At 34.2% G+C, this 16,973-nt stretch overlaps 1 protein-coding gene across 1 annotated transcript; it reads left to right on the top strand.

Annotated features, from left to right (window-relative positions):
* The first annotated feature begins 12,974 nt into the window (after window positions 1–12,974).
* On the top strand, window positions 12,975–16,768 carry LOC132614154 (kinase-interacting protein 1). Its single transcript, XM_060328534.1, has 2 exons — window positions 12,975–13,340; window positions 14,043–16,768. Exons 1-2 carry the CDS (start codon window positions 13,247–13,249, stop codon window positions 16,709–16,711), a joined length of 2,763 nt encoding a protein of 920 aa, XP_060184517.1. The 5' UTR covers window positions 12,975–13,246; the 3' UTR covers window positions 16,712–16,768.
* Window positions 16,769–16,973: the final 205 nt, after the last annotated feature.

Raw genomic sequence — 16,973 nt, 5'->3', positions numbered from 1 at the left:
TATTTCGAAAATCCACAGTAAATAAACACTATTATTTAATTATGCAAAGATAAATGCGATGCGTTTGCGTAAGCTGGCAAAAATGCGTTGAAATGATAAAATGTGAGATATAATGATATTAATAATAAATAATAATAATAATAATAATAATAATAATAATAATAATAATAATCAGTATTGTAATAGGATAGTGAAACGCCGGCATTGATAAAAGGCTAATAATTATAGTAAAATATAATATATATATATTTTTAATTTTCCAAAAATGTTAGAAGCATAAATAGGTATTTCGGAGGAGAGGCGGGACAAAATTGGGTGTCAACAACGCCTCTTCCTCTTCCTCTTATATTGGACTCTCTCGCTTTCCCGGTTGAATTTCACGCCTAAGTTTTCAAGTACCTCCTGAGGTTGGACGCTCTCACTTTACCAATTGTAGATGTTGGTTTTTATTTTGCATTGATTGACAGGTTGGTACTACTTACAATTCGCTTAGCCAGACTTATCTTCGACAATGATATTTTGCCTATTAAATGATGTACGAAGTGCAATTGGTTTGTTCTTATAGAAAATACGCTATGTCAATTGACTAATGAAAAATATCATTCTTGTAATAATTTGTAGTACCAATATTATCCTACAATATTATCGAATACCAAAGAGAGAGGCTTCCTAATTACTTTTCAGGGTTATCATTTTAGGATTTTGGTTTTCAAGGTACGATCAAACTTGGAGGAATACTTGCTGTGTATTTATTAACATTACTCATGCTGAGCCATGTTTTTTTTTTTTTAATCATTAGGAAGAGATATTGAGCCATATTCTCTTCCAAAAAGTTATTTGACAAATCGGATTTTTTTGAATGCAGTCTATTTTTTAGGAGTGAATTTATCATTTTCTTCCTTTGATCTTTGGTTTGAATGAGTTCAAGAATATAGTTTTGTTCCTAGTTAACACAAAGTTTGGTTACCCCAAATCTTGTATTAGTAGTATTTTAGTGTTTGAAGTTTGAAACAATAGCAATATCTTTATTACTTGGTTAATTACTTAGTTGTTACTTTATGAAAACTTGGATGTTAATTGATTTTCTATCTTTCAAAGAAAATGGGTTAGCCTGCAAGTTGCATTATTTATTCAAGTAATATATTATTTTGTGAATGACTATGTGGTTACTTATTTTTCTCAAAAATCATGTGAACTCAGTGTAGAATCCATCTATTAAGAGAACCCTTGCATATTATCTCGAATATTTGAGTACCTGCTGAATCTAATATGACACTATTTTTTCACCTTTCTGTAGGCACTTTATTTGATTTTAGGAAGAAAATATTGACGGATATGGATTCTTACACGTGAAGTTTTTCCTAACGATATTTAAACCGGCTTTGTACAGTTAGATAAAGCATGTGATAAGCCAAAATACAAAATCTCTTGCCAATCTTTATATGTATATGTAGCTGGAGGACATGAGCCCGGCGACGTGGCGCAACCCAAAAACAGGAATTGTATTTATCTATTTTTACAAATTTTTGAAATTTCCTCTGCTTTCCAGCATAAAAAAAAAAGAACATAAAAAAACTGGAAAAGCCAAACGATGCTTTTAATATACCAGTCCTTATAGAACTGTTCCTACTCTTCTCTCTCTCTCTCTCTCTCTCTCTCTCTCTCCCTGTTCTTCCTTCATTCTTAAGTCCATTTTCCCTCCTCCCCTTACATGCGATTTACAGGTTTCAATTACTCCCCTCTCTGCATTCTTCCTCCAATAAATCGACTGAAAATACTACAATTTGGCACAAGTATGCAAATTTCCGATTTTCAACCACTTTAGGTATGCAACTTTTTGTTTTTCGACTAGTTTATTTTGCTTTTGTTGCATCTCGGCCACTTAACTATTCCCTTGGAGATTTTCTCACACTTTTTTGTTTTACTAAAACATGGCTATTTAACTCCCATATCACGGATAAAGCAATATTTTTTGGAAAAAAAATTGAAGCTCTATACCACTTTAACATTTCTCTGGAATTCTCTTCTTACTCTGAGTGATAATATCTTAAGAATTTACACTGTTGGAAAACATGTTCTTTCCAATAGGTCTGAACTTTTCCGAGAATTATCATTTTCACCGTTGGAAAAGCTATTCTTCCCAATAGGTCTGAAGTTCTGCGAGAATTATCATGGGAGGCGCAGAAATAACTCCAGCACAGGTATGCAACTTCTCTTTTTTAGCCACTTTATGTTACTTTTGTTGCATTGGTGTCTTGGCCACTCAACAATTCTGTCACCACCCAACCCCGTAGGCCGTGACTAGTGCCCGATCTGGGCACTCAAACGCATTCTCGTATATGGCAGAAGCCGACAAGGCTTTATATCAAATTTAGATAATTTCCAGAAAAATTTCAGCAGAGTTTCCTTTGTTTTACGGACTATCCCATATACCCTGCACGCAGAAAATACCAACAAAGGCCACACAGGGCCAACAAAGTAACATTTAAATATATGCGGACAGGCCGCCGCGGCGAATGGGATCGCCCAAACACAACATAAGCACACATCTGTACAGAAAGACCCCAACCCACAACCATGTCCACAGACCTCTAAACAGACCGACAGAATCATATGACGGGACAGGGCCCCGCCGTACCCATGAACGAGAATATACATATACAGTGATGACAGACTGTACCAAAAGATGGGCTCTGGAGAAAAGAGCGCTCCAAAATAGCAGAATAAGATCCAAAGCGGGCGGATCTGCAAACCTGTCGTCGGTACCTGCGCGACATGAAAACGCAGCCCCCGAAGAAAGGGGGTCAGTACGAAATATGTACTGAATATGTAAAGCCTGAATTACAGAAACAAACTCATAACTGGTACAGAACGTGCAGAAAGTAAACAGAAAATCCAAAGTATCAGATATATATTTTCAAAACATGCAGAGTGGGTACAGAAGCATATGACATATCAAATCCGGCCCCCGCCAAGGGACTCGGCAGACAGAACGTGGCCACCCTCCCGACGCTGGTGCCACAACACAGAAGAATCAGAAAAGGGGCATAACCCCGTATCATAATACGTCATATCAAATGGCCATAGCAAATCATATCAGAACAAGCGGACATGGCACATCATACTCCACAAACCCATGTACGCGAATACCTGCCCCCTCACATCGAGGCACGGCGAACAATGCAGAGGATCACGCTTGACAACATATCCTGGCCCGGGCTCAGTGTGGGAAACATTGGGGCATCCACGAGTGGAGTAGTGAGAGACTAATGCAATTAAAATATCATAAACGTTTCCATAGACTCGATGAGACATATCAAAGATAAACCAATCCAATGGGGTCGGAAGGGATCATAATAAATGAGTTTCGGACATTATACTGAATTACAGAGTATAACCTTTCTGAAGTCGTTTCGAGTGTCAAAACAATTTATTAGACTTAATGGAATATTTAAAACAATGATGGTTAGGTAATTAGAATGGTAGTCAAAACATTTGTTTTAAAAAAATCGCTCGAAATTAAGACTTAAGTATAATAAGGGCAAAACCGGGAATAGTGGGCCCACCTCGGAACAAGCAAGGTGGTGGGCTCAAATCACGCCCTTTAAGCTTATGGGGTCACCTATAAAGGTTCTACGGACATTCTATAGCTTTCCAACGGGTTTAGAGAAAGTTTGCATAATTTCCAAGAAAACATACCAAAAGAGTTCAATCTTACTGAAAGAAAAAGTGGTATTTTCACTTGCGGATTCCGAGGGGCAGGAAGTCTTTCGAGGCCCGAATTCGATTCTAATACACTTAGGCATGCCAAAAGAAGCATCGGGGTAGCTTTACATACCTTTTGAGCTTTTTAAGACTATCCAAGCTCACTCTCTGTTTCGTCGAAAATCTGCAAATGGTCACATTTACCAGTTGTAAGTTATAGATGTTACGAATTCAATTTAACTCATATATGTCTACCGAAATTTCGGCAGCACCTCCCCTATACATATAGCATCCCCGAGGATTCAACTCGGCTCAAAATCATCAACAACAGCCCAAACAACAACATCAACATCAACAACAAACATTAGAAACACAATATGGCACAACTAGTTCTACTTGCCGACATAATGCCATATCCTTCATTTCAACTTCAATTTCCAAACCAATTTCAATGATTTCACATTCATTATCAAACTAGATCATCACAACATAGTTTAGAAGCGTTTCATATCGTTTCCTCAAATTATACACACGATATACATAATATACAACTTTCCGCCAAAGTCATAATTCACTCAAAACTTCTAATCTTTAACAAACATATTCATAATATGTTTCTAGCTTCCAACTTCATCAATACTCATCATAATTTGCAACTTAATAACTTCATTTTCATAATGTCGTAAAATCATTCTAAAACGACATAAACTTCTACATTCCATTTCATAACAAACTTATATCATTTTACTTTCATTTACATTGCAAGAATCACAATAACACAACTAACACATTACACAAACTTGATTCATTTCCATTCCAACTCCAACACACCACACGGCCATGTGCTCTTTTTATCACTCCAACTCAATTCATTCCACTTTCATTTCCAATATGCATTTCACCACAATCACAACTAGAATATAACACAAATTCAACACATTATGGCTATACAACTTATACATACACACGGCCATACACTAATAACACACACCCACTTTGCAAACTTCCATTTCTCCATACAATCAACACATTTCTACATACTACAACACAAACAAGACTCCATAACACAATAATAAGGGATAAATTCTTACCTTTTTCTATAGTCTTCTATACTTGAATAAGAGATCAAATTGATGAACCAAGGCCTCTTTCTTCCAAAACAACTACACCAAGTTGAGAAGGGACCTTGAATTAGTAGGAATTCAACAAGAGAAAAAAATTTAAGGCAAGATTTTTGATGGTGATTTTTGCACCTCAAACCCGAAACCCCTCTCTCTTTCTCTCTTGTTTTTACTTTGTCTTCTTATCACTCTATGTTCTTGAATTTTCTAATAAATATAATATGAAGACTTGGTCACATGACCAAGTAATTGGACTTGGATCATGGCCATGTTGGCCGGCCATGCTCCCAACTTTGGGCCTCAATTTCATTTCAATTTTTGAGCCCAATGACTTGTGAATCATATTTTGTAATTCCCGAAACTAATTTCTAAAATTCCAAATTTTCCCTTAGCCTTATTCGACACTTCCACATTAATATTCTTTCATACACAACTCCTATGTCAAATAAAAATTAATTATGACCTTATTTCTTACAAGCCAAGAATATTTCCAAATTTTTTCCAACGTGTGGAAACATGGGATATAACAAATTCCCTTGGAAATTTTTTCAGACTTCGTTTTTTTTTACATAAAATCATCTCTTATCTGTTCAAACTCTCTGTTTGTTGTGAATGAATTCAGTTCCCTTCTCCAACGGAACGCACTTACCCACAAAGCTCAACACACTAAAATCCCAATTACTCTGTAGCAAAAATGCTCAGACAACAACTGACCCAATTTCACACTTTGTCGAATCCTCAACCTCTTCATGCCTTTCTTCTAGATCTGTGAATAAACTCAACGAGAAAATTCATTTGCCTTTTTTGTTCAGAATAATGAAAAGACATTGACAATCATTATCTAAATACTTCGGCTACCAGGTAGTAACAATTCTCCTTTTATCATAGATGTCCACACTAATTAAACAACTAGATTATGGCGAAAACTCTTTCTTTAACTAGTCTGGATATCTTTTACCTTCAATCATAAAGATTATAAAAGATTTTGCTATTTCCTTTCATGTTTGGTGGGAATGACTCAATGTATGCTGCAGTTTTATTTACTGCACTATGACGGGTTCCTGCCTTCCTGGGTGTTTGCCATTGAAATAAAGCATAAATGTAGCTTATACAGTCATCATTTTGTACAAAGATCAATTTAAATTTAAACTGATTAATATAGCTACCCATATGCTTATTATTTCCATAATACAACTTATCTTTTACCATACATGATTACTACGATGGATAAAAAAATTGTACAATATCATGCACATCAATTTTCTCAATGGTAACACTTGGTAACACTGGAACTTCCAACCGTTAGTGCAAAGAACAGGATAATTGTGACACAACATCACCATGGATAACTAAGGTTTGTGAATTAAATGCTAAATTGATTATATGGTGACTTTACTATTTAAGTATATAGATTTCCTTATGTTTGTTGAGACATAATAAAAGCATGTCTAAGGTATGTCAAAATTCCCATAAAATTTGCTTCAACTTTCTTTGAATATTGAACTGGTTACTCAAGCTTTTTTAAAATTTTGTGGAAATTTTCCATTGATCAGGCAATATATGAATGTAATTATATTCTCGGATGTAAACTTTTGTTCTAGCTCAATCTGGTTGGCTATATTCCCTCAACTTTTGGGCAATTACTGTCTGTACAAGTTCATGTACTTCCGTCGAATTAAATGTCAGGTGAAATTCCAAATATTAACACTCATCAACAACATTTAACTCCATCTTGGCACCAGGCTTCACCTATTTAGCAGTTAAAATAAAACTGAATATAATTCCAAATTTAAAATTCTTCTATTGCATTGTGCTGATAAGTGCAGATAAATATACAAAGTTATAGGTAGAAACTAACTGTAATTTCTATGATATATTATGCAGGGATTGCGGAAAGCAAGTTTACCTGGGTAAACAAAATGTCTTTGTTTACATACTACAACTCAGTTGATTTGATGTTCTTTCCTACTATGTTCATGAGTTGTTTCTAAGTAATTGCAAGCTTCAGCCGAACATTTTACTGAGAATTTGAATCTTAAAGGGGGGTTTGACGCTGTGCATGCTGCTGTTAGGTATGACATATATAGTAGTTAGAATGAGTTTTATTGTAGTAAAGATATAATGTCACTATTTAAATGGAGAAATCGGATGGTTAAGGTGTTGAAATTTTCTATTAATATCAGGGCACATGATCATGCTGTGATTAAATTTAGAGGCCTGGATGCAGATATCAATATCAATTCAGTGATTATCATAATGATCTAAAGAATCGTGAGTAGATAGCTAATTCTTGAATTACCACCTAAGTTAGAAATCTTTTTTTCTCAATTCGGAAGCTGATCTTGGCTCACCGTTATCGTCTTTGTGACTTGGTATCTAGATGTCTAATTTCTCAAAGGAATAGTTTGTGCACATACTTCGACGTCAAAGCACTGGGTTCTCTAGAGGAAGCTCGAAATATTGGGGAGTCACGTTGCACAAATGTGGACAATGAGAAGCTCGGATAGGGTAACTTCTCATAAAGAAGTGACTAATCATTTACCTCACCACAGCTTAGGAATGTCATACTATCAGTGATATAGTTGTTAAAAAGCTTGCTTGGTATATTATCATGTCATTATACACATTTTATAAACTAGAAGGAACAGAGTGAATACGAGTATCATTCCCACATGTAAGATGTACTTTTTGTCATATTTAGTTGAACCATTTAATTATTGTTGATATCGAGCTTTATGTTATTTTATTCACGAATATTAGCTAAGCATCCTTTGTAATCCAAATGAGGTCATTCATGACCGCGCAAAGCGCGGGCAAATTACCTAGTTACTTATAAATGAGCAACAAGGATTTGTTATATGATAGTAAAATAGTAGGATATTTATGTCGCAGATAACAACTATCTAGTGGAATAGTCGAGATATAATTTAAAATTCACATGCACTCAGATATTTATAGCAAACCAATCAGTTTAAATCCGACAATTAAAATGATGATACATATCCTTATTAATGGTTAAGTTATAAATACACATACGGGAGGCATACATCTTATTTATTTAATTGGTATAAGCACTAGGTATGAGTAAATTTTACTATAATCGAGCTAAGTAAGTTGACTCGGACACCACACACACACACACACACACACACACACATATATATATATATATAAATGGCTTAATACATAGGGAACCCCTTAAACTTGTTAGGATATTTCATTTAGACACTCGACCTAAGCCCTGATTCAATTGAACACTTTAATGCCTAATAAAGTCTTCCAATTAGACACTTTCTGTCAAATTTTAAATTTTTTTTGCATGTGTTTTCGTTCGTCTATTAAGTGGTTAAGTTAACCACATAAAATTCGCCATCTCTTTTAAACATTCGCATTCGCCTTAATAAGTCGTAAAACCCCAGACATTTTCTACTTGAGGTTGATGTGTATAATTAAAGGATGTTAGATATTTTATATCATTAACTTAACCACCTAATAGACGAATGAAAACACACGCAAAAAAAAAAAAAAAAAAAATTTGAACCGGAAGTATCAAATCGAAACACTTTATTAGGAGTTGAGGTGTTCAATTGGAACTGGGCTTAGTTCGAGTGTCTAAATGAAATATCATGACAAATTTAATGGACTAGCTATGTGTTAAGCCAAAAACAAAAACTGTGTCACTACATGATTTGATCATGTTATATTAAGGGCGGGGTAATTATAAGGGTGGGGTGGGTATAATTTTAAGGAGAGAAAAAGAAAACAAACAGCAAAGCTAGAGTACATAAGTTCCTTTGGCATATTCTTTTTCCTCTTATGAAGCTTCCTTCTTTTCAGTGTTCATGATGAAAGTGTAATAAGTGTTTATTTCTTTATTTATTCTAAGCACTAGATGCTTTACACCCTTAATTGTAAATATTAGTAATAATTTGTTTTGAGAATTTTCTTGAAAATTAATTCGAGATCCTTTTGCCCAGCTCTTGATCGAATATCTAAACTCAGATCATGATGAGTTGTGTTTAAATATTTTTTCTTTCGAATAATTTATTTGATGTAGTTGTTATCATGAGATCATGGCCCTCGTTTTTAATGATTATTTTGGTGAGCAAGAAGACCGATTCCAATTGAATTTTTCCACACACACAAAAAAATAAAACAAGAAGAAAATCTCGCTGAAAAAGATAGAATAAACCTGAAATTAATTAAAGTGGGCGCATATCTATATATAATATAAAGCTAGGCATAGATAAGATGATGTAGCACCTCTCTATGACCTCCATTTCTATTTATCTTTTTTCTCATTTTTTTGGACAATTTCCCCTATTTCTCTATTTTTATTATACAAAAATGAATGCAATTACTACACAATTAAATGAGTTGGCATTTCATTGTAAAAAAACGTTCCATACTCAATTAAGTGGGAAGGATTCATATTACACCACATTAACGATGAAGTGGGGTTAATTAGGCACAATATGTGCACACTCTTCATCTTCCCCATCCCATTTTTCATCCCACGTTCTTCATCATAATTGCTTTGTATATTTTGGTTATATAAATATCTGTGGATAATGCACTAATTCTGAACAAGAAGTACGGGTAAGTGGTCTTATTTATATTGTCTTCCTACTTCATTTCCAGAAGTTCTCATAATTGATACTATGATTTACTCCATTAATTAATAACTGACACTCATTCCTATTTTGTATGTAGCTTTTGGATGAAATGAACGCTCTCAGCGAAACTACAAATAAGTAGTTTATAATAGTATAAGACTCATTTCTTTTTCTCTCTCTTTCACTTTGATTTGAAAAATGATAGTAAGTTTATGTTGATTCTCATGAATGAATTACCTCTTCTCTTTCAAAGGAATTTGCCTTGATGATTTGGGTTCGATACTAATGAAGTCTCAATAACCCAGCTTCTTTCCTTAAACTCACATTTAGAAGATAAATCTTTAGATGTCATAACTCATAAATAGGATTGTTAGGATTTCCAAATAGGAAATTTTGTACTATGAGAACTTGAAACATGCAATTAGGAGATTCTAGAAAACCAATGATCGTCAATTATAATTGGTCCATCCTATCTTTTATTACCAAAACCAAAAAGTCGTTATGTTTCTCCTTCATCTTTGTATTTTTTTTCATCTTTAAACTAGAGAAATGACGTGATAGAAAGACAGAATAGCTAATTACCTTTTTTTCTCATTTAAATTAAGCAAAAATAATAGAAGAAATTCACCAACTTGATTTCGCAGATTTGGATCGATAAATAAGATTTCGTATTTTCACTCCTTTCCATTCATCTTTGTTGTTGCTATATTTCTTTACGTTCTTATTAGGTTTAACAAGGAGAATATTATGAAAGCATTGAAATCAAATTTTCTAACAAAAGGGAAAAAGCTAGAAATATACATATATTAATCAACGCACATAAGGAAAATCCATCCAAATTTTGTTAGACATGTATATGCTGATATGCACATAAAGGATAAAATTCTAGAAATTCTGATCTTGCTCGACGTGTTCTTCTAAGAAAAAAATATTATATGATTTTCAAATCTCTTTTTTGATGACTACAACCCATCCAAATATTTAGACATATACACATGAAGTGATAAAAAAAATTATTATCTTGCTCAACGTGCTCTTTTAAGAAAAATTAATAATATTATATGATATTAAAATCTATTTCCTGATGACTATAACCTAAGCCAAGTGGTGAAAAGTTTATAAAACTGTGTTAATAATATAATGAGTTAAAACTTGAAATTTAATATTTTCAGATAACTAAAAAAAGAACGAGTTTAAGTATTTCGAAAATTCAATTTGCTCGAAGCATGAACAGTCAATTTGCAAGAAAATATCATTAGAATTGCAAATAATTCAAATAGTGACCACTTTTTGATATAGACAAGAAAGTGATTGCACGTATTTCCAAGTAAAAAAACAACTGTAATCAATATCATGCACAGTTGGAAACTCTTCAAGTTCAAGTTAACAGCAAAATTATGGAAGAATAAAAAGTAAAACATTACTGCATTGATCGAACTAATAATAAAATAGAAAATGCAAAGACGCAATTATGCAAATGAGTTAAATACACATTCTAATATTCTATCAAGGCTTTGGTTTAATCTATTCGGATATGAAACACTAAAATGATTTTTTAACATAATTTCTTTATCAAAATATTATTAAGAGGATTCTTTCATATATTTAAATTTTTAATAATTTTTCCTTTACAACCGCGCGAAGCGCGGATAAGTTTACTAGTTGAAAATAAAGGAACATCATCTCTAACTGTCAAATAGTTTTCTCAAAAAGAATACGTCGTAGTATCTATTTTATTTTTTCCCGAAGTCGAGAAAAATATGGTGAGAAAAATTCATTTCTATTTGATATACAAATTACTGAAAAAAATTATTGGATCGAAATAACAAAGCGTCATGCTGAAACTAACATATGACAAATCATTAAATTTATATAAAAAGTACAAAACTATGGATAGAATAATTCCCCCATAAACAAGACTTCTTTAATAACTACATTGTGAGCGGATTATCGTTATGTGAGAAGGAAGAATCTTCAATTTATAAAAGTCTAATACATTTTATCCAGAAAGGGGTTATTCAAATATGGAAGATTTATATTTTTCTCTTAAAAAAATTAAAAAATCAACAATGGTAAGTTCTTTGTCCTTTCTTCAAGAAAAGGTAAAATCTAAATATGGTAGAAAAATCATGGCAATACCTAACAGGGAATGACTAATTTGAGATTTTGTATTTCACTTGACAAGTTGTATGGAAATATCTCTGGTGTTTCCTTCAAGTGACTTTCTGTCATACTTAGATAAAGTTGAGTGATTTCTTGATTACAAACCTTTAGTGACATTTTATGATACTTAGGTGAAGTTGAGTAACTCTTTTCATTATAAACGATAGTTTTTTTTGTTTTTTTGTTTTTTTTTAACTCTAGTACAGTAAAGTAAAAGTTTAATGACCCTTTCGGAATTACTTAAAATTACTCTTTCAAAGGGTAATTTAACACAAAAAGTATATTTCAGGGACATCAGTGCAAAATCTTTTAAATATCTAACCGAAAGTTAGTTAATGACAGGCCGAAAGCTGCTATTTGTACTATACGCAAACACATAAAGATTCAAAAGTTAGTTTTTTAAGTCAAAGAAGAAAACTTTAGTCTTTACCAATGTAACCCAAAAATAAAAAAGAAACTTTAGGACAAAGAGAAAGATATTTTCTTCTATTTGTTTATTGGTTTTCTAATTCTTTCTTCTTTATGAGAATGTGACAAGCTGTTAAAAGAGGCCAGTGGATGCCACGTTCACAATAATCTAATTTGATAATAGGCTGTCAATGGCTTTAGCTTTGGTTTTGCCAAGCAAAAGACAGAAAATAATAACATTTCTAATCCCTGAATTATTAGTTAATTATGATTTGGTCCTTGTGATATTCGGTTAAGTATATCAACCTTCAATCAATTGAAATGGTGCACCTTTTAGTTCTTCTGCTTGCGAGTCTTCACAAATTTACTGAATTATCAACCGTTGCACTACTTAGCTACATGTGTGTAATATTAAGTTTGTACCATTATTCACTATTTGAAGGTTAATATAGTTCTAAAAGTAGTCTACACATAGCATATTTCTACATAAAGGGACCAATAGGTCCAGTAGCAGCAATCTCTATGGTAGCACCTTCTCAGCAGTAGTAGATTTCATTAGCAGTAGTCGTCAGAGTATCGATAATTATGACACCGCGATGTGATGCATACATGTATATTGCTTATACTGTGAAGTATGCTTATTTGAAGATATTACTCAGACAAAAGGCTGATGTCTATGAGTGACTGGTTTTGAGTTACAATGATATATGATCATTGGCTACGAAAATTCCGGTCATAGGTAATCGGGGAGTTAGACTTGATATTCCAATAAATCGCACATGTTTGTTAATTGAAGATTAAATGTATTAAGTCAGGTATCACAAGGACCAACATATAAATTTAACAATAGTAGAGGGACTAAAATGCTATTATCCCAAAAAGGGGGAAAATTGTGTGAAAAAAGCTACATTGTTAAGAAGGGTCCAACATTTATTTTGGTGCGAAAGGAGCTCTCAACCAACAAAAACCATAATTAGACATTAAAGGCAAACAACAGAAGAAACAAAAGACATCATAGTTTGTTAGTCCCTTTCAACTATGATTCCATTTCCTATCAATTTTCATTAACAATAAAACTTCTCCTGTCTTTTGAAACTCTTTCTCTTTCCTAAAAAAGATTTATATTCTTTGTTCTTGTGAGGGGATAAAAAGAGGAAGAGTTTCATATGATTTGTGTTTTTTTTTATTGTTTTGTAAAGAAGTAGAAGAAGAAAGATCAAGAATTGGTTCAAAATGTTACAAAGAGCTGCAACTAATGCTTACTCATGGTGGGCTGCTAGCCATATTAGGACCAAACAGTCCAAATGGCTTGAACAAAGCCTTCAAGGTATGTTTTTTTTTTTTAACATCAAAAGCCAAATGTGGTTTTGGTATTATATTTCTTTTATAATCGAGAAATCCAATGATACAACTTTGAAACTCGGTGGATAATGAACCTGCCTCTGTGCCTGTGGTTTTGATTCTTGATGAATTATTCTTCTTCTTCTTCTTTGTTCTTGCCCTGTTGAAATGGGAAAGGATGTAAATTATTCATATGTGATTAAGATGTGTTAGTTGTTAGATGAACATAAGGGTCTCTGGTATAATGCATGTTTCTGCAGTGTAAGTTTTGCACCTAAATTTGTGTTGACAAAGCTGCAAACTTCTGTCATAAATTTCGAGTTCTTATTATTTACATTGAGTTTCAAATTAATAGGAAAATATTATCAAAAGTTCTCCAGAAATACACGGATTGCACAATCTTATTAAGAGAAGGTACAAATAGTCCAAGGAGAGTGTGGCAAAGGGGTTGTGTTATAAATTGATATAGTTGTAATCAAGAATATTGCCACCTATAGGAATTAAATATGCAACTTTCTTTCTATGCCCTCTGGTAATGTAAATCCCAAAGTCCATTTCATTCCTTTCTTGCTTTTTCCAATTCTTAATATGGTTTTGGCTCGTCACAGTAATAATTACGCCTCAATCCCAAGCAAGCTGGGGTCTACTATATCGCTCCATTAAGATAATTGTACTTATGGTATTGTAGATATGGAAGAGAAGGTGGAAGATGTGATCAAGCTAATTGAAGAAGATGGAGATTCATTTGCCAAAAGAGCAGAAATGTACTACAAGAAAAGGCCAGAGCTAATAAACTTTGTGGAAGAATCTTATCGTGCCTATCGAGCATTGGCTGAACGATATGACAAGTTGTCAAGAGAGTTGCAGAGTGCCAACAACACCATTGCAACTCTTTTTCCGGAACAAATTCAACTAGCAATGGATGAAGAAGATGATTATGGTACCCCAAGAATGCCAAAGAATTTCCCACAAACTCCAACAGGTGGAGCAAATATTCCAAATGTTCCTCCAAAGGCTCCTGTTAAAGACATGAAAGGTCTTTTGAAAACAGGCACAAAGCAATTTCTAGGCAAGAAATCATCTAACAAAGCAAGAGATGCAAATAAAGAAGCACCAAAATCTGGTTTGACAAAAGATGAAGCCCTTGAAGAGATCGACAAGCTCCAGAGAGATATTCTTTCTTTGCAAACTGTGAAAGAGTTTGTAAAAAGCTCTTACCAAAGTGGGATTGCTAAGACCATGGAAATCGAACAACAGATTGTGGAGAAGCATCAAAAAATTTGCAGTTTGGAGGATGAATTTGGTGAGGCTCGGGTTATTGAGGACGATGAAGCTAGGACCTTAATGGCCGAATCAGCACTAAAATCGTGTCAAGAAACGTTGGCTCAGCTTCAGGAGAAACAAGAACAATCCACCAAAGATGCAAAAGAGGAGTTCAAGAAGATCGAAGAAGCTCGTAAGAAACTCAAGTCTTTCAGGCAAAAGTACTTGGGTGATCCACTTGATGAAACGAAACCAGATGATTCTGCTGAAGCATCAGATGTATCATCACAATGCACGAGCCAAGAAGAAGTTGGTGAGCAAATTGAGTCGTTGAATGGCAAGATCAACGAGCAATTTGACACGAGCTCTATGCCATCTCTAACAGTGACACAATTAGCAGAAAAAATTGATGAGCTTGTGAATAAGGTTGTCAGCTTAGAAACAGCAGTTTCAACTCAAACTGTTCTTATTGAGAGATTAAGAACAGAAGCTGGTGGGCTCCACACACAAGTTCAGATTTTGGAGGACGATAAGGCAGTTACTCTGACAGAGGATACACACAATCTGAATGTTAGAGTGACCGCGATAGAGGAAAAATTGAAGGGTATTCAGGATCTAAACAAAGATGTTGAAAATCAAAACAGCAGCCTTCAGACTCACTTTGCTGAAGCTCGTACCAGTCTTGGCCAGTTATCATTCAAATTGACTAGTGTGAAACCAGATGAAGAGGTCGATGAGATGGATTCATCTCAAGATGAAGAGGAAACTCTTGCTGATATCAGGTCACAAGACGAGCCAGAAAAGAAAAAAGATCATATTAGTACAAGTCATACAAGTGAAGTTGAGAAAGAACAAGTTCCTGTTACAGCTGTTAGCGATAAAGAAGTCCAGGAAGGTACGAAAACCCCTAAGAAGCATGTTGAACTTCCAGCTGAAAAAAGTGAAGAGAGAGTCTCTGAAAATAGTGCTCATGATGAGCCAAAACAACAGGAAGACGAGGAGAAGGACGATGATCTTACATGGCAACAAATGTTGTTGACTGGTTTGGAGGATAAAGAAAAGATCCTCTTAACAGAATATACAACAATTCTCAGGAATTACAAAGAATTAAAGAGGAAGTTAATTGACATGGAGAAGAAAGAAAGAGACACTGAATTTGAAGTCACATTGCAGATAAGAGAGCTAAAAAGTGCTATTTCGAAGAAGGATGAAGAGATAGAAAGTTTACGCCTAAAATTGAGCCTTGTGCAAGGAAATGTTTCTGAAAGTTCATCGGAGTCGAAAGAAGAAAAACAGCAAGATTCTAGTCCTTCTGATGATCGAAGCTTAAAACCTGACGACTCGCCTAAAGGGGAAGACAAGAATGAACAGGATGTGAAGATCATTTTGATTGATCAACGTTCATCTCTCTCACCAGTTGAAGAGAAACTCCGGATGGGAATTGATGCATTACTAGACGAAAACTTGGATTTCTGGCTAAGATTTAGTTCAGCATTTCATCAAATTCAAAAGTTCAAGACCACAGCCCAAGATTTGCAGGGCGAAATAGCAACGCTCAGAGAGAAGGAAGCGAAAGAGGGCAGCTCTAAAACAGACATGAAATCAGAAATCAGGCCCATATATAAACACCTGAGGGAGATTCAGAATGAGCTAACAGTGTGGTTAGAACAAAGCTTGTCACTAAAAGATGAACTGAAACGTAGGTTCTCGTCTTTATGCAGCATTCAGGAGGAAATTACAAGAGCATTAAAGGAGGGAGTTGAAGAAGAAGAAATCAGATTCAGTAGCCATCAAGCTGCAAAGTTCCAAGGTGAAGTTTTGAACATGAAACAAGAAAACAACAAGGTAAGAGAGGAGCTGGAAGCTGGTGTAGAACATGTAACTACACTTCAAGTAGATGTTGAGAAGACACTAAGAAAACTGGATCATGAGTTTGATGTTGGTGGAAGTCAACCACAATTGACAAACTCAGCAAGTAGGTCAAGGATACCTTTGCGAGCGTTCATCTTTGGAACGAAAGCAAAGAAAAGCAAGCGTTCGTTTTTTCATCACAACAGGAAATATCAGGTCTTGAAAGGTGGAGTACCTTTATAGATGTTTTATCTTGATCTTGTTTTTCTTCTCCCTTTTTATACTTTTCTTTTTTTGGTTTTTCCCTTTGTTCTCATTCTTTTCCAGGTATTTTACATGTATCTGGATAGGCAAGGAATGTTGGTTATACTTTTCTTACATTTTTTTTTTTTTGGCTCTAAGTGAGAAGTTTTTGGGGATTGTATGTATTGCCTTGATGTGTAAGTTAGTGTAAACAGAGAATTTTATATAACAGTACCATTCTTCATTTGCTGGTACCACTCTT

The sequence above is a fragment of the Lycium barbarum genome, chromosome 10 (genome assembly GCF_019175385.1).
Source record: "Lycium barbarum isolate Lr01 chromosome 10, ASM1917538v2, whole genome shotgun sequence".
Taxonomy (NCBI): Eukaryota; Viridiplantae; Streptophyta; class Magnoliopsida; order Solanales; family Solanaceae; genus Lycium; species Lycium barbarum.
The sequence above is the reverse complement of the archived record's forward strand: the minus strand, read 5'-3'. Positions and strand labels throughout refer to the sequence as shown.

Bases quoted from the DNA above. Each gene is read 5' to 3' on its own strand.
- LOC132614154 (XM_060328534.1), top strand. From the start codon at position 13,247: ATGTTACAAAGAGCTGCAACTAATGCTTACTCATGGTGGGCTGCTAGC. The intron at 13,341-14,042 runs GTATGTTTTTTT...ATGGTATTGTAG, and splicing joins GCTTGAACAAAGCCTTCAAG to ATATGGAAGAGAAGGTGGAA.